Source organism: Chenopodium album, chromosome 13 (genome assembly GCF_948465745.1).
Source record: "Chenopodium album chromosome 13, dcCheAlbu1.1, whole genome shotgun sequence".
NCBI classification, from domain to species: domain Eukaryota; kingdom Viridiplantae; phylum Streptophyta; class Magnoliopsida; order Caryophyllales; family Amaranthaceae; genus Chenopodium; species Chenopodium album.
This window is the reverse complement of record NC_137846.1, coordinates 15,794,579-15,819,614: the sequence shown is the minus strand read 5'-3', so window position 1 is coordinate 15,819,614 and position 25,036 is coordinate 15,794,579. Positions and strand designations below refer to the sequence as shown.

At 31.8% G+C, this 25,036-nt stretch overlaps 1 protein-coding gene across 1 annotated transcript; it reads right to left on the bottom strand.

Annotated features, from left to right (window-relative positions):
* Positions 1–6,251: 6,251 nt before the first annotated feature.
* LOC145576400 (casein kinase 1-like protein 9) lies at positions 6,252–20,994 on the bottom strand. Its single transcript, XM_081634169.1, has 9 exons — positions 20,267–20,994; positions 20,110–20,150; positions 19,210–19,276; positions 18,945–19,093; positions 18,746–18,841; positions 13,189–13,259; positions 6,792–6,853; positions 6,637–6,700; positions 6,252–6,497 (listed from the first exon to the last, which is right to left on the bottom strand). The coding sequence occupies exons 1-9, from the start codon at positions 20,325–20,327 to the stop codon at positions 6,413–6,415; spliced, it is 696 nt and encodes a 231-aa protein (XP_081490295.1). The 5' UTR covers positions 20,328–20,994; the 3' UTR covers positions 6,252–6,412.
* Positions 20,995–25,036: the final 4,042 nt, after the last annotated feature.

The following is a 25,036-nucleotide window of genomic DNA, read 5'->3' as shown; positions in this document are numbered from 1 at the left end:
ATTTAAACCCTACGTTTTCCGACTCTAATTAGTACACAACAATTAAGGCAATTATGAACAACTAAACCAAAGAGATGAAGTAGAGATTTACCTTTCGAAGTGTCGAACACCTTTAATCAAGCTTTCCATTAACTCATTAAGAGTGAAGTTTGAAGAACTAGTAAAGAAAATAAAAACAAAAAAAGGGAAAACGTGGGGAAGGGGAAGAAGTGCACCAAAAGGGGAAATTTTGGGAAAAGTTCATAAGAGAGCCGTCATTTTCACAATTGACGTGCCTCGTGTGAATAAAAAAAATTAAATACTTGCTTTTTTCTTATTGGTTAACCACAAGTGACTAAGTTTTTAACCCAATGTATCTGACAGGTGATTAAGTTTTTGCTTCCGTTTTTTTTTTTGCCAGAATTACCCCCTCCAATCACTAAACGGTGAAAAAAAAAACATAATCACCAAACGGTGAAAAAATATAAAACATAATCACCAACCTTATGCTTAACTCACTTTATGTGATGCTTGAATTTAAAATCCCAAACTTTATTCACTAATTTTGCTTATGTGAAAATTTAAATTTTTAATTCAAAAAAGAAATGACAAATCTCGTTTTTTTATTGATCAAAATAAGTCGTTTGCCTATGTGTTTATTTAATATACTCGTTCTGTTTAAAATGTTAGTCTCATTTATAATCGTTTAACTATTAAAAATTATGGGGAATTAGTCATATGAGATATAGTTTTATTCGTCTCGATGAGTACACTATTAAAATCAAACTTTTATAATATTTGTTAGGGAGAGATTAAAGATATTTGCGATCAAAAATTTGCATCCATATATGTAAAAAAGATAATTATTACTTTTTTTTTTTGAGAAGATAATTATTGGTTTTTAAAAATAATTTAAATTTTAATTATTCTCTATTCGTTGTTTTTACTAATGTGTCAAAATTCTTAAATCTTATTCGTCACTTTTGCTTAGGTGGCGAGTAAATTTTTTAATTCTAAATAAATTATTAATCTAATTTTTCATTGGACAAAATAATACATTTTCTTATGTGGCGCGCCAAATGCTCCCGAAAAATGCCTACTTTATTTATACATGTTAGATATTTATTATTAATATACTGTTATTATTGATTTTAATTATACTGTTATTGTTGATTTTTATACTGTTATTTTTCGAAAAAAGAGTTTTTTTTTTTTTTTTTTTTTTTTTTTTACATAGTAGTAATTCCTGTCTAAGCTTTTGCATGAAATTACAATTTTACCCTAGGTATTGTCGCTCCCGTGTACTGGGCTATTACGGCTCGTAAGAAAAAATGAAATACGAGAGAGAAAGGGTTGAAACGGTTGAGAGTATGTGAAGATTTTAGGGTTTTTGCTTTTATAAGGATGTTAGTTTATGGCATAGGTTGGTTTCATTAGGTTTCGATTTTTTAGTTTAGTTTAGTTAGTTAGTTAGTTTTTTTTTTTTTTTTTCAAGGTTAAGTGGGTCATTTTCGGGTTGAAATTTTCAACCTTAACCTAACCCATTTAATTTTCAGATCGGGTTTGTGTTAACCCAATTAAATTTTTAGGTCAAAAATCTCAACCCAAACCCGCTATATTTAGGTCAGGTTCGGGTCGTGTCAGCTATTGCCAGCCCTAGTTTTGTGTCATAACTGACCCTGAAGACTGACAAAGTTAACAATCATTAGTCATCAAGGTAATATGGTGTATTTTTATGTAAACTCAGGGGTATATGATGAATTAAAAAAAGTTCAGGGGATTATGGTGAATAAACAAAAAAACTCAAGGGTATATGGTAAAAAAAGAAAAAATACACACATATTTAATTATTTAATAATTAATTTTATAAAATATAAAATATATCACTTCAATTTATAATATTAATATATAAACTACATATTAAATATATTAAAAACACGGTAACATCATGAAAAACTTCTATGTGCACGAATAGATGTTACTCATGGTTGTGTTAATCTTTTGCACGCACAGAGTTACTCGATTACGAGTCACACTTACAAGATACGTTGTACTCTGTTTTTCAATTTCAATATTTCAATGTTATCCCACATCAATTGTAGTACTATGGAGAGTTTTAATCAAACCTATGTATCTCAATCAATTTCTTTACAAACCATCAAAAATTGAATATAGCTTAAGTAAAGTGAATGGATCGGATATGTTCGCAAATTCTTCATTTCCCAAAAAAAAAATTAAAAACTTGTTACTTAAATTACAAACCATTTGAATGCACCAATGCAACATTGATAATGTGGCTTTAATATAATTTGAAAGTTAATAGTTGACCAAGTGTACAAATCAAGAGTATTTTAGTGAGTTCAAAACTTAAACACCATCTTAAGAGTTTCTATGTGCTTTGTAATTAAACTATTGACTGCCAAAGACTAGTATAGCGTCTAGCAATATAATTCTAACTCTTCTAATTAATAACTCACTAATTTCATTGTGTGCTTTTCTTTTCATTCCTTTAATCTTTATTCTTGATGCATTTGATCCATGAGTAAAGGACTAGATCGAGGGGACAAATAAATCATTTGTAAATCTTAATCTCAACATTATTCCAAAATATAAACATGACATCTATAAGCTTGTCAACTTTATCTTGTATGTCATCACTTTTGACAACCATTCATCAGAGTTTTGAATCCTGATCATAAAAACTTTCATCTTAGAGCTCTAGTATAAGAAGTCACGTAGTATCTTTCACTAATTCAACATATAATAAGTAGAATTTAGGAAGCATCCTCTAAAAATTAACACCATCTATTCAATTCAATTATATACCTAATTATAATGATAACAATATAATTATAATTTTAATAAAATATGGATTATCCAATATTATAGATCAATGTATGAAACAGACAATCGTGTGCAAAATTTAATCATGGAAAAAAGTAGGAAAAATTATCTGGAATAATCCGACCTTTCCTCATCCGCCCAAAATAATCCCACCTTTTGATTATCTTTTTATTAATCTGACCTTTATACTCAATCTGCTCCCAATGGTCCTAAGTGACTTAAAACTGACTAAATAGGTTACCATTTGTGACTTGGGATTGTTTGCACACGTGTCACCACGTGATTTGTCAGAAAAAAATTAATCAAAAAAAATTATTGAGATTAAAAAAAAAAAAATAACCCACAGCCACCTCTCCGGCAGACCCACCCCCGAAACCACCTTCCCTACCCAGACCACCCACTAAAACCATCTCTTCTGCCAAGCCCAACCACCGAAAACCCCACCCATCCTCTTCCCCGTCAACACAAATTCAAGCGAGGGCCGTCTTCTTCATCTCCGGAAGAGTCAGAAGCATCATCATCTCAAACTGAAATTTTGTCAATATTAGGTGAAGGAGATGGTGAAGATAAATGGAGGAGCTTGGTAGTGAGACTTTGGTATTCAGAGTATTTTACCGATCTCATTATATTAAGAAGTTTTATAAATTTGTTCACATGAATTTAAAAAAAAAGAAGGAAAAAATTGTCAAAAATAATACAAACTTTCACCCTTCTGCTAGAAACAAGTTGAACTTTCAATTTTTTTTTTTTCTAAATAATACAAACTTTGGGGGTATTCACTTTAAACAAGTTATGACCGGTTAGTGACTTGATTAAAAAGTACATCAGACATGTGTCATTGTTTTTTGGTTTGATAATTTAATTTGAATTTTTTTATTTGTTAATTGTTTTTATTTTTTAAAAGATTTAAATTATTATTATTATTATTATTATTATTATTATTATTATTATTATTATGTTTTTTTTTTCTGTTTTTTAATGTTTAATTTGAATTTTTTTATTTGTTTAATGTTTTTATTTTTTAAAAGATTTATATTATTATTATTATTATTATTATTATTATTATTATTATTATTATTATTATTATTATTATTAAAACCCTACCAGCTAGCCCTTCTCCTCCTTGCCCATCTCGCTTCCCCGATGGCGCCCGACCCTCTAGTGATCCCTACCGACGACCTATTTCCAGCATCCCTACCCTCTCACTCCCTTCTCCCGCTCCCATCAACCATATAAACCTACAAAATCCCCCTCCTTCCCTACGAAGACCCATGGAAACCCCAAATTACCCCTTCGTCCACCGTCAAAACCCTACCGGCTAGGGTTTTCGAGGCTAGGTGAAAGGGCAATCAGGAGTTTTCGTGGATTTTCGTAGGGAGGGAGGGGGATTTCATGGGTTTTCGAGGGAGAGGGATTTCGAGGGAGAGGGCTTTGGTGATGGTGGTTTGGGAGAAGGGGATAGCGACGACAGGGCGGGCAGCTAGGCTGTCATCGCTGGGGGTAAAATGGGGGAGGGAAGCTGCAGGTAGGGAGAGGGAGAGGGCTGGTGGTGGGGAGGAGAAGTAGTATTTTTTTTAATTGTTAATTAATAATGGTTAAAGTGTTGATTATGAGTTAACTAAATTGTTAAATGAATTTATCAAAAAAAAAGTTTACCGGTCATTTAGGTTGTAGGTAAAATGTCTTGTTTAAAGCGGATAACCCAAACGTTTATATTAATTTGAAAAAATTGAAAGTTCAACTTGTTTTTAGCGGACGGGTGAAAGTTTGTATTATTATTGACAATTTTTCCAAAAAAAATGGAAGATCAAAGATTAAAAAAATAATAAAAAAAAAATGATTGTGTAATCATTATATTAGGAGGGTGTGGCTAGACCTGGAAAATGGGTCATTCGAGTCGGGTATGGGTCGAGTCAATAAGTTATCGGGTCAAGTTTGGGGCGGGTCGGATCAGGTTAGGGTCGAGTTCGGTCATTTCAAGTTTCGGGTTGATTTCGAGTTAGCAAATAATCGGGTCAACACTTCGGGTCGAGTTCGGGTCGGGTCGAGTTTGGGTCATGTCATTTTGGGTCGGGTCATTTTGGATCAGGTCAATTTTCGAGTCCAAATGTCAGGTTAATTTCTCAGGTCAATTTCGGGTCGATACATTGGGTTAAATTTAACTCTATATATTTATTAATGCTACTTTTTTCATGATATATAATTGTAATAATTAAAATATGTAAATTACTTACACGGTTAAACATTACAAATTAATTAAAAAAAGAAAAATCTAGTCAGTTTGAGTTTGATTGTGGTTATTTTCTATTTCGGTATGCTCGGGTGAAGCCTTTAGCTTAAATTGATTCTTGTCATTTAAGGTATACGACAATTTTAGTTCGGGTTTCGGGTTTATTTGGGTCAATTAATTCAACTTATATTCAGGTTGGGTCACTTCGGGTATTGGGTAAACTTCACGTCGATTCACTCATGTATCGCGTTAACTTCAGGTCGGGTTGTTTCGAGTTGGGTCATCTCGGGTTTCAGATCAAGGTCGGGTCAATTCCACTTCGGGTCGGATATGGGTTGGGTCAGGTTGATTTCGGGTTTCGGGTTTCGGGTCAATTTCGGGTCACTATTTTTGGGTCAATTTTGGGTCATTCAGGTCGGGTCATCGAGTCTGGGTCAGGATTGCCAGGTCTAATTATGGATGGAAACGGGGAGGGAAAGGGAGGGGTGGCCGAAAACCGGGGAGGGGAAGGGAGGGAGGGGCCGGAATCAGGAAGGGGAAGGGAGTTGGTGATCAAAATCGGGTAGGGGGCCGGTGGCTGGGGTTGCTAGAATCTGGGTTTGGGTTTTTTATTTTTTTTTCAAAAAAATCTTTTAAATTTTAAAAATTGTTGACCAATCATAGGCCGACACGTGTCTAGTAACTTAGGAAGATAATGACAAGAATGTGGTCAGCTATGAAAATAGTCTCTTCAAAACTTACATTAAGGATGGAACATTTCAAGGAAGCCTTTGAGTGCATCTATAACAACATATGTCTCACTCAAAGCACAACATTTAGATAGTAAATATTATGCCTCACTTTTTTTTTTTTTTTTTGACATTATGTGTCATATCTAAAGAACATATCTCAAGCAAGGGTATCCTATAAAGACATGTTCTTCTAATACTAAGTGCCAAAGAGCATTAATCACACCTTAACTTTAAAGGCGTAAAATCCTATATATTGCAAATTGCTCCCAAGTACATTTAAATATTGGATTTATAGTTGTCAACATCGATTGTTTCTTAATAAAGTACAAATATGTAATTTAACCTGAAAATTTTGATATTATTGCGTAAAATAATAGGATAGCTAAAATTTAACACCACATACCACCTGTGAATAGATAAAGATCGAGATAATTATATGCACATATTATAACCAAGTTAAACAATCAAGAAAGTTTTACTTGATTCAATTCATACTTACAATGCACCAAACATTATACTTGTCCAAAAGATGAAGTGTGATTCATGTCACCAAATAGAATGATTAGAAGTACAATGGATATGAGCTCATATATGTATTCAACTTTATTTCAAGGTAAACAAAATTAACCTATATAGGAGTCAACATCTTCTTCTCACTAATTCTATCATACTTTTGCTTCTTAGTCCCTGCTTTTAGTCCTTGCCAAGGAAGGCTACGAAGAACAAATGAAAAATGGAAAAATGATCACGAAAAGAATGTAAGGTAGACCAACCCAAAAAAATTAACTCAAAAGTATAACAACAAAATAAGAAATAAAAAATAGTGCAAGACCAAAGTACGAAATTTCCAACCTTCCTCTCAGAAAATACATAAGTACATAACCAAGGGACTCCAGATCATCCCTTCGACTTTTTTCTATGCATAACCACACAACAATATTAAGATTTTTAATAAGAAATCTTTGATTAAAAAAGGTAAAAAGAATTGAAATAATTTGCAAAATTACCAACGCCAAGGTGAGTGTTCACACTGGCATATCGAGCAGTGCCCGTGAGATTTTTGTTTTCCCTATAGAGAGGTCAAGATGAGTAAAAGCTTTAAAAGATGACATTTCATATGAATTAAAAGCACTAATACACACAAAACATATGCAACTTAAAAAAAAAAAAAAAATTTGACTTGTTATTCGAATATAGCTTTGATTTGAGGAAAAAGTAAAATAACGAAACTACTTTCCCCATTGTTTCTATGTACTTGACAAACTTTAACCAACACAAGTTTCTAAGCAATTTATTTAATCTCTTTTTTTATTGTGTGATATATAGTTGGAAGAGGAGTACTCTTTGTTTCGAAATAATTGACATACTTTTCATGTTTGGACATTTCAAAATATTAGACACATTGCCATCAATGAAAAGATACAACCATTATTAAATTATATTTACCTTACTCACTATGGTCCAACAACTTTACACACACTCACAACGGCATACTCTATTTTAATAACTTAACTAGATTTACTGATTTTACATAAAACAACTCATTATACAGTCCCTGCCAATTATTTTCTTTAATTACGTGGCCAAGAAAGCATGTCAATGAGGGTTTGCTTATTATGCTCCCTATAATGCCTTGAGTTCTTTTCCACTTTTAAACCTTAAATATTTCTAATGGTCAAGCGAGAATTAAATATCGGAGACAGACAAACCGGTAAAACAGCGGCTTCCGGTAGACTTATTTCATTTCCGAATTTTCTGGTTAACTAGCCTTTGGAAGAATAAGATAGAAGTGTAATACCCCGTATTTTTGAAACGTATTTCTAATTAATTAATTAGTATTCTCTTTAAAAGGGTATTTTAGTAATTTATTTTACTATTTGGATTTTGGAGCCAAAATGATAATTGAATTTTGGTGCCAAAAGTATTTTAAAACTCAATTATTATTTTTGAATTTTGGATAAGATTTATTATCAACATTTATTTTATTTTAAAAACCGGATTATTTATATATATTTTGGATATTTTAATTAAATAAAATTATATTTTATTATTTATTTAAAAGAGCCGAATTTCCTAAATAATTAACTAGGAATTTTTGGATTTTCTTGGTAAAGAAAATCTGATTTTCTTAGTGAAATTAAATAGTGAATAATTGGTATTTTCCTAATTAATTATTTTATACAAAATATATTATTTACACAATTATTTTTTAATCCTTAAAATCTAGTAAATACTTCCCTAAAACTATAAGTGGAGGTCCGAAAATATGAGCATAGATATGCTCAATATTTTCGGCCACCATATGCTAAATTTGGGTTAATTATTTTGTTAGTTTTGTATTTTAATTATCTTCCTCAAATTCCTTATTTCCTTAATTCCTATTTTCCATATCACAAAGATTTGATCATCTTATTTTCCTACCTTATTTCATTTTTGATTATTTCCCAAGTAATCTCTTTTGCCATATTATTTTCATGACAAACACACTTTCCTAAATTCTATTATTCTTAATCACCTTAATATCAAAAGTTGCCATATTTCTTTATTCACTTCTCCAAGTAATTTCCTTAATACTTTTTACCATAATTCTTCCTACATTCTCCTACCATAATTCCCTCATTCATGAGCCAATAAATACCCCTTCATACCTCTCATATTCTTCACACCAAAAACCCAATTCTCTTCTTCTCTCTTCTTCTTCTTTTCCCTAAACCTTTTTATACTTTTCTTCTCCTCTTTTCATACAAATATTATCCCGTATACATTTGAAGCCAGTTTTCGGACACTTCTGGTCAGTTTTTAGGGTATTGATGTTTCACAGAAAATTGTTCCTCCCGAAAAATCCTTGAGGTTAGGCTCAAGAATCACCCAATTCGGAGTTATATTGAAGGAGTTATGACCTCTGCAAGTTCTGCCTATTCTTTCCAACGAAAATTTGATTCTCTTTAATTCTATTCCTTTATCTTCTTCATGGTTAGTTTTCTAAAATACAAATACCTATTTCAAAGCTATAATTTTATATTAAAGTATTATTTTAAAAGGGTTTTATAGCCCATGCACATTAGATTTGAGTTTATGTTGTAATAACCTTATGGTTATGTTATTTGCAAGGTGTATTCGTGATTGAACTTTGAAAGTGCGAAGTATTTATTGATATTCAGAATCAAGGTTCTTGAGGTTCTTTTTGTTTGGTTTTTCTAGCAGGGATCAAGGTACGTTTAGGTGGCTAGATACCTTTAAAAGTGATTGGTTTGAATAACATGTTTCGAATGATTTTATGATGATTGAATTAAATTGATTTGAATTATGATTTATGAAATAAATTATGTTTGGGGTATTGATTTTAATATTTGTTTTAATAAAAGTATTTTGAATGATTGATTTTTTTAAATCATGTTTTGAATGGTTTGAATTACTTATCGTGTTTAAATAAAGGAATTGATTTTAAAAGGTTTGTTGAATTAAATAAAAGGTTTTTCAAGGAAGAGTTATTGATTTTAAAAAGTTATTAATATGAGATTTTATTCTCAAGTATCTATTTAAAAGGTTTTGATTTTAAAAGTATGTGGAATTAATAAAAAGGATTTTGAATTATATTGGAATTTATTAGATATTAAAAGGATTTATTGAACCATTGAATTATTATTATTATTAATGCTTTTTAAGCATGTTAGTAATCCCACTATGGGGATTTGGTTTATTGATAAGGCCTTGGACTTTGTATGACCGGGTCTTTCCTCAAGAATAGCCTTGTAATATAAGGATACTAGCTTGGGGGGTGTGCACACTTGGGTGAGGAATTGGATTAAAAGAAATTGGTTCTTAATAAAGAAATTGGTTTTATTAACTATTATTTTGAATATTGAATCATTAGAATCGGTTTTGGAATAATGAGTTTGAAATTATTGGAATTGGTTTTGAAAGCATGTTTGCAAATAAATTGAGTTTATATTATCTTGCACTTATCGTACTTAGCATATTTTGCTAATCCGTATTTTTTATTTATTTTGGTTCGCCCTGTTTACCGTAATGGTAAGCAGTGTTGACTATTTTCAGGTGGAGTCATGAATGAGCATATGGGAGTCCTGGGATTTGCTTCACCTAGTTTAGGAATGTTGGTCTTGTCTTTATTTTGAGTACTCATAACAATGTTACTATTTTTATAAGTATTAATAAAAGAAAGTTGAGTTTCCGCTACGAGTTTTGTTATTGAGTTAACTATTTTGAGTAGCCTTGCGTAATCACGCGGCGGTAATACGTCCAAGCCTATCTCTATGGTATAATTATATGAATTATACTAGTATTTCCGTAGAGGGGGATTTGGGGGTGTTACAAGAAGGCAGCTTAATGCCCGCTATTTTAAGACATGATGCCACTGGTGCGAAGAGTTAGGGAAAACGAAACATGTAACGGCTAATATTGCTCATTATTCAGATGGTATTACATCCCTTCTCTGTGTTAACTTTTAAGCTGGGTGGTACCGGTAGTTATTTAGTCTCGTTATTTAGTATATTATGGTTAGTCCTGTTTTTCATTAAAAGGAAAATTATAGAGCAAGTGACATCCATCCCATTCGTACCATCTCAAAAGAATTCCACTTTGAATGGCGCCACTCTTTTCATTTCTGCGCCGACGAGTTATCTCCTCTTTTCTTTCAATCGGGACACTCAACGCAGATCGCTCTAGTGACCCCGACTTCTGCCTCTATTAGGCTTTTCAAGACCGCAGATAGATAGAAGTTATGATAACCTCACACGAGAGAGAATATAGAGAGTCAAACCCATAGGTGAGATTTTGCTAGAGGAAGGATAGGATTGAAAGGCTACTTTCACTGGAAGATATAAGTAAGGATTTGGTGCCAACTGAAGAAAGAACGATGCTAGATAGCGAAGAATAAAGCGAGGGAACTAACCATACATTAGAAGAGAATAATAAGACAGACTGATATATAGGGTTGATTGGCGAGAATTGGCGGATGCTTTCTTGCTGCTTTTGAGGATGATAGAGATCTAAATCAATAATTGTACTAGATAAGCAAAATGACTCTTCCTTTTTTCTGGTGAATGAATACTGTGACACGAATGGGAATGCATGCTACGAAAGATAGGGTCGAACCTGATACATCAACCGTCTGTCTATTCAATATCCTTGTACGATTCCACAATCACTACACGAGATAAACCCTGGTTTGGTGAATTTTAGTTGGCCTTAGATGTAATAGGACTCCCAGATATTGTGCATGATCGTATACTGAGGTGCTCCCCGTCGGTTGTCGGAACGATGGGAGCTGGCCTCAATTTAGGAAGATAAAGTGCTCAAAAGTATTAATAAATAAGAAGTTTAAAATTCCCCATCTCATCAAGGCGAAAAACAAATTGACATCTCGATGTGATACAACCTTTTTCTATTTTAGTTGGGAAAGAACGGCGAAGTCCATCCATACCCTCCAATGAAGAATAAGAAGAGAGCGGGAAGGAGGTCTTAATATCAGGGACATCCATTCTTGGAACATTGCTACTATAGGCAAACATGTACGGGCCATTAGTACTATTTGTGGGTGACCATGGGCAAACATGTATGGGAAAACTCTGACAGGCTAACTCTTCTTAGGTATGGGCTCCCAAGGGAGTGATAGATTGGTCGAAGGTAGATGGAATAACTAGTAGTAAAAAGATAAACATAGTAAGAGTAGCATATGTTCTCTCTCGTAGTCTGAAAGTACTACGTAAAGGGGGAAGGTTAAGTGTCGGCTACCAATTCATGTAGTTCAGTCTGCCAGCAGATTATTTTTAGGGAGTGGAATAAGGCTGGGCTGCAAAAGGACCAACATCAACGCTTCCTTCTCTAAGGCCTTTGCACCCTTGTATACTACCTTATGTAGCAGGACGCGAGGCAAGGCTTATCTGCTTGGGATAGACAACTTATTACCCTTGCGCCCTGTGAAAAGGTTGGTGCCCGGAAAAATACTGTAGTCTTGTTCGTTGATGGTCTTTCATAGCTTGATCTCAGTAATAGGAATGAAGAAGAGTATCGCTACTCCCATTTTAAATGGAATTTCCCCTTATCTTTACATTCCCAATAGTTAACTAAGCAGTATCCAAGAACAAAGAAGCAAGCCAAGATTTGTTCCAAGTAAGGAATGGAAGCACATCTTAGGCCTTCTATGATCCATTCAACCAGTTTGAAAGATGAGAGATAGGCCTGATGCAGTGTAACATTCGTTAGGTTGAAGTTAGACATTCGGAAGGCGTATGACACCAAAAAATGGCACTTTTGTGCTAATGCGACTCGGGAATGAGGGAAGACTACTTGCTCTTTTTCACCTAACGAACTTCCCTTCAACTATCGGAAAGATAAGTTGACCACCGTCTATGCTACATATTCCACTCACCCTATGCTCTTTGATTCTATTCCAAGGCAAGGTAACGAGACGCCTATAAATTATTTCAGCTAGTTTATGGTCCTAATTAGAGAAGGGTCCATTGGTCTGTCCTCAAAAAGAGTGATAGATGGATAGACCACACCTACCTGTCCGAAATCACCGGTTAGGTTTTTTCCAACCAAGAAAGGCATGGGAGTTTTTGTGTCTTGACACTCGGGATCGTAAATGGATTCGAAGAAACTTTCTGATCCCCAATGACAATCTCGTCACCATGCCCTCTTTCCCTGCCTTTTTTGGAGTCTGGGAAAAGAACAGAGGCAGAAACAAGCAAAGTTCCGTGCAATCCAATGAAAAGACGAACAACAAATAAGACTTCCCCAGCTTATTGAGACAAAACAAATTGCTAGCTTAGTCGTTTAAGAATAAGGAAGGAAATTACTCACTTGCTTCCTCTTAAACGTTCATGATCCTTGTGAGGGATCACACACTTCTTACAAAGCGGTAGCTGCACAGCACTGCGATTTTATGTTCGTTATTCTTTGTTGATTCTTCCCCTTGCATGTTAATAAAAATTATAAAAGTTTGCTATTTAAAATAGTATTCATTGAGAAGAATAAAAAAGACCCCACTTGAACATTTTTTCTGAAGTATTGGAAAATTTTAGAACATTCTCTTAAGTTGTAGATAGTGTCTATTGAGAATAACATTTAAAATCAAATAGAGTAGTTAGTAGTGGCATGTGGCCTGGGTTTAGGTTTATTGTAATTAGTGGGCAGTGAGTTTTGTTTCCATTATTATATATCAATAATGGGCTCATGTCATTTATGAAAAGAAAGAGAATAATGTCAAGTAGATAGGGACGACTTTAAAAGGAAAATGTGTTAAGTAAATAAATATAGAGTTGAGGGGTTATGACATAACAGTAATCTCCTATAGAAAAATGTATTATATAACAAAACCGGTGAATTTTTTTATGAGTTGATTGAGCACACATATAGCAAAAGAAATATGTCATGTCATACCGGTAAGGTATGTGCTTATGAGTTCGGAGATCTCTGTACTTCTTAGCAAGGCCATAGTCAATGATGTACACCTACAATACACAAAAAAAATTTAAGTTATAATGAACAATTGCATCTTTAATCAGAATGCTCCAATAACCAAGGCATATATAGCCTAATAAACATTACAATTTTATAATTAATTATTAATGGTGAAATATTATACAAGGCAATACAAATAATATATACTTGTGGGGTGTTGAAAATGATTAAGTATGTCCACAAATTATATTATTAACAATTATAAAGTTGAGTTTTATAGCTAACCACACAAGACAAACGACACTTAGAGACCTAAATTTTTGCCAAGTGTCGTTTCTTGACAATGAAAAAAGTAAGCAGGCCACATATGAAGGCATGTAAATAAAATTTGGATTTTATAATATACTTCTTATGCTATTAGATTTTTGTTTATGTTAGACTTTTAATATATAAATGAAAGAAATTTTCAATCTCACAAAATTATAGTTCTTTCGTTCGGGGGTAATATTGCAACAGTTGAATTTTTGCACTATTCATCGTCTTACTTGACCACATATTATTATTTATATACTAAGTAAAATGCAGTCATGTACTCATGTGAGTAGGGATGGCAATGGATCTGAATCCGACCCGGATCCGTGGATCCACATCGTTTTCACGAACATAGGTCTTTAAAATTTGGACCCGATAGATCCGAGTCCTTTGAAAAAAAGGGATCTAAATCTGGGTCTAACCATGATACCCAGACCTGGATCCGTAGATCCATTTATAATTTAAGGCCCAACACGCAGCCCAAACTATTTTCAAAGACACTCAGTATTTCTCAAATTTTCCCTCTCTTTCCTAAACTAAACCCTAACTTTCTCTCTCTACCCCTAATTCATGGCAGCAAGGAGCCTCCATTCAAATCGACAAGTGAACCTCCATTCAAATCGGCGACCGAACTACCGAGGAGCTACTAGAGCACGAGTGAACTTTCATTTTCAAGGCCATCGAGCGCGACCGAACCTCTAACCCCTATGTATATGAGTATGTAAATTCATATGTAAGTGATTCTAGATTGTTTGGCTGGGTAGAACTTGAATTTTGCTTTCCTTTTTTTTTTTTTTTGTTAAGCTTATTGAGTAGACTATAGACTTTACTAGTACATATGGTAACTGAATTATGCATTATTCTTTAGTTTTGCTTTGTTTCCTACAAATGTAAATTATACTTGACATTCTTAGGCTATTTTGGATTACTTGTACAACTACTTCGTATAATTAAAATATTGAATTTAATCATCCCTGATAGAAGCTAAAAATGCCTTTTTTAATACGAACATTATGTTTGTAGAAAAATATTAGGCAAAATGTGTTACGACCCGTTTTGGACCCATTTTAGACCCGAATTCGGTGGACCCGTCGGATATGGATCTCTATTTTCCATACCCGACAGATCCGGGTCGGATCTGGATCCAGGGTAGAAAAACGAATCTAGATCCGGGTGTATCTGAACCCGGTCTAGATTTGACCCGTTGTCATCTCTACATATGAGATTTTGTCAGGTTCGCCTAAAAAATACCTTCACAATATCAACTTTTTTATTTGATTCTTAAATAATTATAGATATTTAATTTATAAAATATGTTTTGGGATGTGTAATTTTATCCTTGTTGTTATATTAATAGAACGAAGGAAGAATTATTTACTAGAGCAGCTAACGCGCGCGATGCATACGCCATAGCCCGCCATGTCAAGGGAGCTTTTTCGATTTGACTTTGTGTCACAAATTTAGTTGTTGGCAACATTAATAAGGGAAAACATGTAAACAAATATTTTTAGGGGTCTAAATGTCCGTTAGGGTTGAGCAAAACTATTTGAAGATCCGATCCACATCTAATCTGAAAATTATGGATATCTTATCCAAATTTCGGATCGGATCCGGATCCGTATACGGATAATTCGGATATCGAAATATTGAATTTCGGATATCCAAAAAAATTCAGATATTGGATATCGGATATCCGATCCGATATCCGCGGATGTCAGATCCGATATCCGAAAAAAAAACACACTGTAGTTTATTACGAAGGTCAGGAGGTGAAGATACTTTACTTTATTATACTTATATTTTTTTTCTTTCATTCATATACTCCCAAATACCCAAAGCAGCTAACCCTAAAATTCCTCAAAATACAACTTGTCGCCCCCTCTCTCTTCTCTCTCCCCTTAGATCTATCTTCTCTCTCTTCAGTGCAAATACCGCCCCTTTCTCTTCTTCTCTCTATCTTCTCTTTCATCCTCTATTCGATCTCCTCCACTAGCACCAACTACTGACCGCCTTCCCTCCTTCAATCAACAACCATAACAACTTAAAATTTCGAATTCTTGCAACAACAACCGCAGCAACAACTACAACAACAACTGCAACCATCATCGGCTTCCTCGAACTTCCAATTCGTAACACTATCATCACATCCCCTTTTAGATCTCAAATCCCAGTTCCTCCTACTCTCGGCCGCTCCACCAGCGACGACTTGTCTTCTCTGTTTCTCAATGACAATTATAATTTCTCTGTTTTGTATTTTGTAATTTGTGACAATTCGTTTGAAGGTTTGTGTAAAAATTCTTTGTTTTGCAATTGGTTTGTGTAAAATGTAGTCTATTTGATATTCTTCATGTTCAAGTAGTTAGCAATGAATTAATTTATTATTTTTTTTTTAAAATTGTTGCAGAATTAATTTGCTTTTGCTTAAGTTCAATACTTCTTATACATCAATTTATCATTAAAAAATTAAAATTTTCCATTAAAATAGAATTTAAATAATATTATTAAAATTTCTTTTAAAAAAATTATTAAAAGAGTCGGATATTGGATATCCATGGTATCCAATTCGAAAATTTCGGATCCAAAAGTTTTCGGATCGGATACGGATATCAAATATAGCAATTTTCGGATATAGATATCTGATCTGAAATCGGATTTTGGATTGGATATTCGATTTGTGATCACTCCTAATATCCGCACACTATCCTAGAATTAAAAAAAATAATAATAATAAATAAATATTAATTAGGGAAAATAAGTAACCAAACATACTTAGGGGTATAAATGTCTACACAAAATTCAAAGAAGTTTGGTTGAACATTTTTAAAGGTAGGTATATTATCATATTCATTGTGAAAGTATTTTAAAATAAGATCTATTTATGACGCATTTTGAAAGCATAATGACATATTATGGAGAGACAAAACTATATTATTGAATAATGATGACATTTTGTATTTTCTAGAGAAAATAAATTTTAAAAAATGTTGTATTCTCTCTGTTTTCAAAAGTTTGACCTATAGTAACCTCTTGTTTCTAAGAATGTATGAAAAAATGAGTGGTGGTATGAAAAAAGTGAATAAATTAATAGATCATATAAATATAATATATAAAGTAAAAGAAGTTGATGTATTATTTTCATTTGAGGTTTTAGTTGTGGTAAAGTGATGGTGATTAATGAGAGAAAAATAAAGGAAATTGGGTTTAGGAAAGTGATGGATGGAGGGTAAGGGGATTATTTAACTTTGTTTTATTAATCAATCTAGATTAGTTTCAAAATCATGGGCTTAATATTATAATGTTATTATATTAATGGTTATTAATAAAATATCAATATAAGGGTTGTTATGCAAATGAATTCATTGAGTTATGAGTGGATTTTTTAAAACTTATTGGTTAGTGGTGATTTTGAATAAACAAAAACCTCTCTTTAGAGTGGTTTTGAAAAAAAAAATCCTAAAATAAATTGAAGTCATTATGCAACATAAGTTAGAATAACCATCCTTTGATTCCATGATTATCTTTCAAACATGAAAAATATTATAATGCATAAACTACTCATTCTTACCCTCCTATTACGATGATTTAAGTTCATAAAATTTTCTACAATCACTTTTAACGACAACCCATCAAAATCCATGTTCCACTTTAAGTCATAAATCATAATCCATTGACAATAAAGTGTGCTTCTAAAACCTTGCTCCCATTGCTATGTAGGTTGTCAAGTAACCCTCACATGTCCTCTTGTATTACTCGCATGAGTCACAAAAAACCTAATGCTCTGACCATTATAAAAAATTTATTGGGTGCCACATATTAGATTAAGAGGAGCTAGACTATGAGAAGGGTCCACAATCTGCAATGTATCACTAGTTCATCCCCGACCCTATGGTAAAATGTTTTTTTTTTCTTTTTGGTTTTTTGTTATAAAGGGTAGTGTTGTTATTTCTTTTAAAAAAAATTATGTAACTTGTTCCCTAATTAATAATGATCCCAACTTTGGCAATCAAATAGTTGTTATTGTAAAGTTGATTTCATTTGAGTAATACAAGCATGTACTAATGTCTCTAAAAATAAATAAATTATTAATAAGAAAATAACCTTTTACCTTTTACCTTTAATGCAAATTACAAAGATGATAAAAGTGGTTATTAATAAGACTGAATCCTAAAAGTCTTCTGAGATGATAAAGATGGATGAGCAACATGAAGCTCCACAACACTAAGATTATCATTGAGTTAGAGTTACTTTTCTTCGGTTCTCCCCTTACCCATCCCTCCACCTTCCTTAATTTGCCTCATACTTGTCTTCCACGTAGAGAATCAAATATTTTAATTATCAATTTATCATTCCCCTTTATCTTAAAGAAGCTCTTACATTTTTTGTTTAGCAATTCCATGGGACTATTAAAACACGCTTGTTAACCTTTCTTTTTTAAACCAGATATGTATAATTCCGTATTTATTCAATCCTTGATAGACCTTTTGAATGGTGGATTTCTGACAATCTCTACAAGTATATTGTTGTTTAGTATGAGCCTACGCATGATTTCATCTCACAAAACTCTACATAAGATAAATAAATTATTGATATCGTTGTCTTTTTATGTAGAGACTTTATCTTCAATTCTTTTTATAACATCTTTCATAAATATCTACACTTAGTATATATAATTTAGGATTCAAACCAATAGTGCCACATGTCACACTGCCTTTTATTTTTTTCTTCTAATTCTCATAAAACATTTATACTTCATATTAAAATTATTTCTTTTATATCCCCTCTAACTTAATTTCTTGAATTGAAATAATCAATGTCACTTCTTCCTCTGATTGTCTTTTTAAACTCCAGATATTGTACAAGAATAGCATGTGTATGACAAAGAATATACACAACAATTAACTAATAGCCTGATATTGTGTAATATAAATCACTAATATGGCCAAAGTGGAGTAAATGAATAATGCAAAAAACCAAAGTGTGTAATATAAAGCATACAACTATTTACTAACTTACACACACACACACACACATTCTTACGGTGAAGGCACCAACAACTTGTAAAAACAAATATAACATAAAAAGCAGGTAAGAGACTGTCATCATCATTAAAAAAAAATGTCAAGAATACTTATAGATATTTTTTGATAAAATTAAGAGGTATCGAATTATAACATTTAGATATTGATAAAGAAATATTAATATACATGGAAATATATATAGGCACCTGGTTTGCTTTGCGTCCCAAGCCCATTAAAAAGTTGTCAGGTTTTATATCACGGTGAAGAAAGCCTCTAGAATGCATAAATTCGACTCTGCTAATCTACAAAAAAACATGGACAAGATCTTTACACAACAGAAAATAAGAACATAATGTTGGGAACAATAACATCAAGCTAATTTATAGTCATAAGGCATGCACATACTAGTTGATATGCAAGCATCAAAACTGTTTTCAAAGATAACTTCCGAGTGCAGTAATTAAAGAGATCTTCAAGGCTAGGCCCAAGAAGGTCAATCACCATGACATTGTAGTCACCCTCAACCCCATACCACTTTAAATGAGGAATACCAGCTTCATTATAAAATAAATTAAAGTATTAATCAGATACACATAAGCTAAGGTACTTGAGACTAGTGATTTAACATATGAAATAATAAACTAGTTAAACACAAAAGGAACTTACTAACCTCCTTGAAGAAGCATGTACAATTTTGACTCATATTGAAGTTGTGGATGCCTTGTTTTCATAGATTCCTAAAATTCATAATCACCATAAAGTCACTTATCAACTCATCAAGTAAGTGAAAATTATAAAAAGATGATATTTTAAAACTATATGTAAAATCTAATAAAATGCCACAAGAACTTTTTTTACAATTGTCGTATAAATCATTAATATGGTCAAATTGGAGTAAATGAATGATGCAAAAAACCAAAGTGTGTAATATGCATGGAGTTAAAAAAAAATCATAAGATTATTGTTTCCAAATTCAATGAGCATTTGTTTCAAAAAAACTTAAAAATAAATGAGAATAATTTAAACAGTAGTTAAATAAAAATTCCAATTTTAAAAATTAGTGCCCTCCTATGCAAAATTCTTTATAATCTTATAAGTAAGTGGAGATAAGTTTATAACAAACATTGACTTTGAGCTTATAAAGAATCAAAATCAAAATTTAAAAATAAAAAAATAAAAATAAAAAAAATAAAAAAATAAACCCGAGTTAAGATGTTAGTCCGAGGAGAGAAAGAGAGAGATAGAGAATGGGGGAGTGGAAAGATGAGTGTCATGCTGGGCATAACTTTCTTCTACGAGTGAAAAGACGTGTGCCAAGCTTGGCCTTATTTGACTTTCCCTCGTAGAAGATAATGCTGTTTTTTTTGTAAAACTAGAACAACAAAAACACTCTTATATATGACTAATGCCCCCTAATCATATGTTCTATCAATTTATCTATATCTAATATGAACACGAAGCAGTAAAATTCTAACAAGAAATTGATAAAAATAAAGCCTAAGAGTAAGCAATTATATCACCCTAACATAAATTTACATGAAAAAACATATAGTTAATAAAGAACACATACCAACTTGATAGCAACTTCCTCTCCATTCGTTATATTAGTCCCTAATTTAATTAAAGAAACAATAGCATAAAGAATAATTATCATGACATAAAAAAACATACACACACAATTCAACAAAGCTAAAATTCAATTAAGAACATATCCAAATGTAGCTCACCAAAAGAACCACTCCCAATCTTACGCCCCAATTTAAACTTTCCACCAACCACAAGATCCATCGTATAATGGACAACTAAGTAACCCAGTAAATATATTTGAGCTTAATCAAACAACCAAAAAACCTCAAAATCAAACCTTATTTTCCTCAAATTTCAACTACCATCCCTTTTGGTGGAACAAAATACTAAAATCCACCCGAACCAATCAAATAAAAATCTCTTCATTTTTATTAGCTCCATTGCTAATAATATTAAACTACAAAAAATTTCATCAAGTTATTACCAACCCAAACCAATCAAATAAAAATTATGCAATTTCAGATAATCAAAAACTCACATGACAAATAAAATTATCACTCAAATCACAACAAAAATTCTCATGGAAATAAAGAAAATATCCTAGCACCCTTAGCTTTGTAAAATTCATATTACCCAAAAAAAAAATATCAATTTAAGGAAATCCAAAAATTCAAAACTGAATTGGAATAAAGACTCAATAATTCTATCTTTTGAGAATGAGTTTGGTGAGAGGGAGGAAGATAAACAAAAAGAAACCACGACAAAAGAGAGAAATGGGAAGGAGATATGTGATTTTTTTTTTTTTTTTTTTTTTTTGCAAACTAATTATTCATAATTATTATTTGGATTTGAATTTTGATTTTGTTGATTGTGTTTTTTTCTTTTGTTTTGTATTCTAACTTATCATTTCTCTCTCCATCACCACCACCCTTTTAGGCATTGAATTTTCTTTTATTGTTTTATATTAAGAATTGTGAAAATTTTGGTGATGTTATATTTGCTAATTAGGCATTTTTTTGGTGGGTGAAGGCATGTACTGGTGTAATTGATAAAGAAAGTAGAACACGTGTTAGCTAATTACCAATTCATTACGAGGCATTACATATGAGAGATAAGGATTAAGGTTGAATATACGAAGTAAATAAAATGAAAATATTTTTTACACTCTTTTTGTATTAATTTTATATGATTAAAATTTAAAATCTATCTTTATTTAATTAGTCAAGGGGTGAGAAAATGACACTTGCATAAAATGTCTAAAGTGTCTCTAATCATCTAAACCATATATTAAAAAGTTTTCCAAACACCATATGTCACTCTCCAAAATTGTGTTGTTGGTTATTATTTCATATCAGCATGTATTTCAAATCTATAGAAATACGGTTTATACAAGAGTTGAACATACTCGATCTAAATCTCAAGGTTAATTATTGGAAGATTAATCATTTATCCATATTAATTAAATTATTGCAAAACAAAATAAAGACCTAAAATTATTAAATTAAGATTAAATCACGAATATTATGCATCACAATTAATAACTCAACACGTAATATAGACCCAAAAACTAATTTGATATATAAATATAATAGTATTAAATTTAAAAATCTTTCTTTCTTTCTTTAATTGTTTAGAATAAACAAACTTAAGAATTTTATACACTACGTACAATTTTAAAGATTCTATTACGTATTAATTGTATAAAATCTAAATTAATCAATACTTTTATTTTATAAGATAAAGTTTGAGACCTAAGGTATATTTTGTTTGTGCAAATAAACTTCTAATTAAAATACTTATTTGTATATATGATAACAAATGTCGTTCTTTGGCAATATTAATTATTATTCATTACGTTTATATTTTCTTATACTAATTGCTATCATTGAACCTATACCTTATATTTACCCCCTATTAATTTATAGCATTTTAAATTAATGTAAATATATTATTATTTGTTTCATCTACTTTCTAAAATATATCGCATGCACCATGGACATAGAGCTAACATAATCAAACTCTCGATCAAGTTTATGTTTTCTCCACTTTATTCCAATAAAACTAGATAGGAACTTGAAATTAAAATATATAATAATGTATATTAAAAGTAAGCTGTCAGGTTTCTCATCTTGATAAGCAGCAATTGAAGTTTGTGAAGGGGTAAAGGATGATATATAGTGAAGGGTGTTTGTGTAATTTACTTCTCACAGTTAGCTAACTGCTTTTTTGTGTCTTCATTACCTTCATTTCTTTGTTTTTTTTTCAAGCCACTGCACTTCAATGGTGACTTTATCTTCTTCCCCACCAACCTTCATCATCTTCATCTACTTCTTCAAGTTACATCAATGGAGATTTTGCCAATGAAGATTTTGCCAACCTCAACATCACCATCATGGATCAAACAAAAACTCTAAGAAAAATGGAGAAATAAAGGGTATGGTCGGTCAACCCCAAAGGATAGATGTTTATTGATTGCTTAATTGTGAGTTTTCCTTCCTCCATTGTATTCTCTATTAATGTTAATCTTAATTACCTTATTCTTGAATAGTTGAATGTTTGTGAGTTTTAAGTCTATGAAATAACAATGTTAAGCTAAGTTTCTTGACTATTATGCAAAAGCACTACAATGAGTATTTTATTATATAAGCACAAATATCAAGGCCATTACATAAATGCCATTTGATAAACTTGGCTTGTTTATCAAAGTGATAAAGTTGTATTTTCTCTATTAAAACGCATTACTAAGTGAGTTTATGTGTTGGGTAAAAGTTCTCCACATTCAATGAGTCTTTCGTTTTTTGTAAATTTTTATATTTTCAAAAACTTGGATTGTACAAGATTTTAAAACACTTCTGATCTCAAAACGACGAAACAAATTGTGTTTTCTCTAGGTTTTTTCCTTAAGAGGGTTTTTCTAGTTCCCTCAAGGGTTTATCCATTTTATGGTTTTTCTAACCTCCATAGCTAGGTTTTTTCTGTTATATATTTTACCTTCATTCTTCTCCCTTTTCTCTCCTTTTTCATCTATTTTCTTCCTAGTCTTAGTTGTGATTCTTTTTAGGGGCTTCGTTCCACTGGTATTCTTATTGGTGTGGTAACCCCAAAAAATTTTAATTGCTTGCAATAAATAGATCCTATCCTTGATATAATAATTATTCTATTATTGTGTTTAATTTCATTGTTTGTTCTTCTAACGAGGATTGAAGATCTAGGGTTTCATAATCTCCGTAAGTATCTAGAGGACCACATAAGTATTCTCACCCAACGACAATGCATTAGTGGATTTTAAGCCGAAGTAGGGTACTAACTCACATATTGTATTGTTTCGAATGAATTTTTTTTTATTAAGGGTTTGTTTGACATCGTTTTTTTGTTTTCAATTTTCAGTTTTTAGTTTTTTTTTTTAAAAAAAAAACAAAAAACCAAAAACAGGAAACAAGAAAGAGGTGTTTCCACTTTTCTGTCGTTAGTTTTTAAAATTATCACGATATTAATAAGTTTGACTATTTTTTAATTCATTATATGACATGTGTCATATGATTTTAAAAAACAAAAAAAAAAAACTAAAAAATAGAAAACTACAACAATGTCAAACGAACCCTAAGATGATTGTTGATCGAAAATGTAATTAGTTCTAAGGTGTTATATATGTTATATACTTATTATTTTGGAATTTTAGATTTCTTAGGAATTTGTTTGTAAGTGTCATTTGGCTATTTTTTATTAATGAATTTTTTTTCTTCTTGTCTAACCCCCTATTGATCTTAATTCAAGTTTAACATCTAAGTCTTAATTAACCACTAGGTTATGTCATGTTTCATGTTAACCTATAAAACATGAATGACTAATCACACAACATACCAATTTTAGTCAAATTTGTGCATTGTCATGTCTGTCACAAATATTCAAGAACGAAGTATAAATTTAAACTATTCCCTTCATTTTTTAAAAGTGTTACACTTTCCTTTTGTGGTGTCGAGTATTACACACTTTCTTCTTTTGTCTACTTCATTTAAATATTATACCTTTCTCTTCTTATGGTCGGAATGGTCATCATTCAAACCCACCACTACTTTTTTTTAACATTTCTTTCCCTCTCACATTCTTTACTTTTTAATAAAAAAATTAACCCTACTATGTTCTTTTATAATTTTTTTATACCCCAACTATTCCCCTTACATTTTTTTTTATATTCAAGTTAATTAATTTGTCTAAAACTATATGTGTTGTTTAAAGCATAACACTTAAGAAAAACGAAGAGAGTATTACGGACTACCTTTTACTATGTTCGGATACCCAAAATATTCAAAAAACTAGATATTTTATCCGAAAAAAATAGATACTCGATTCAGTTTTTATTGTTTGAATATCTAGGATCAATTTTGACCGGGTTTACCAGTCTCAAGGGAGAAATAAGGGATAGGAACTCAGAAACCCACTACCAGAACCTAAAGCGAGGTTGAACAACACTTATTAAAAGTATGATAAAAATCTCACAAATTCATTATACTCAATGTCGAACAAAACACCTAGCAAGATGATACTGTGAAAATATTTATTTGAGCAACAATTAGTCAATTATCAAGATGAACAAAAGGGGTGCAACACGAGGACTTCCCAGGAGGACACCCATCTAGGGTGAGTCGTCCCTCGACTAGGGTTTGTTCGTAGGCTAAAATTCTTAATTCTTCATCCATTATTTCACAAATTTCTTTCATTACTTCTCTTCGATTGCTGGTTTCAGGAAACATGGCTGAGGATTTATTAAATGATTTCGAGAAATAAGACTTACGGAGGAGGAATCGAAAGTTATTGGTGAGGATTTGGAGGATCTAGAAGACGGAGGTACGAAAACCCAAATTGCCCTATCATTTGTAGGAAAATTATTGACTACGAAGCCTTTTAACGTTGAGGCAATGAAGCGCACTCTAAAGTCAGTCTAGAGATTGCAGGATAATATTGTGATTAAG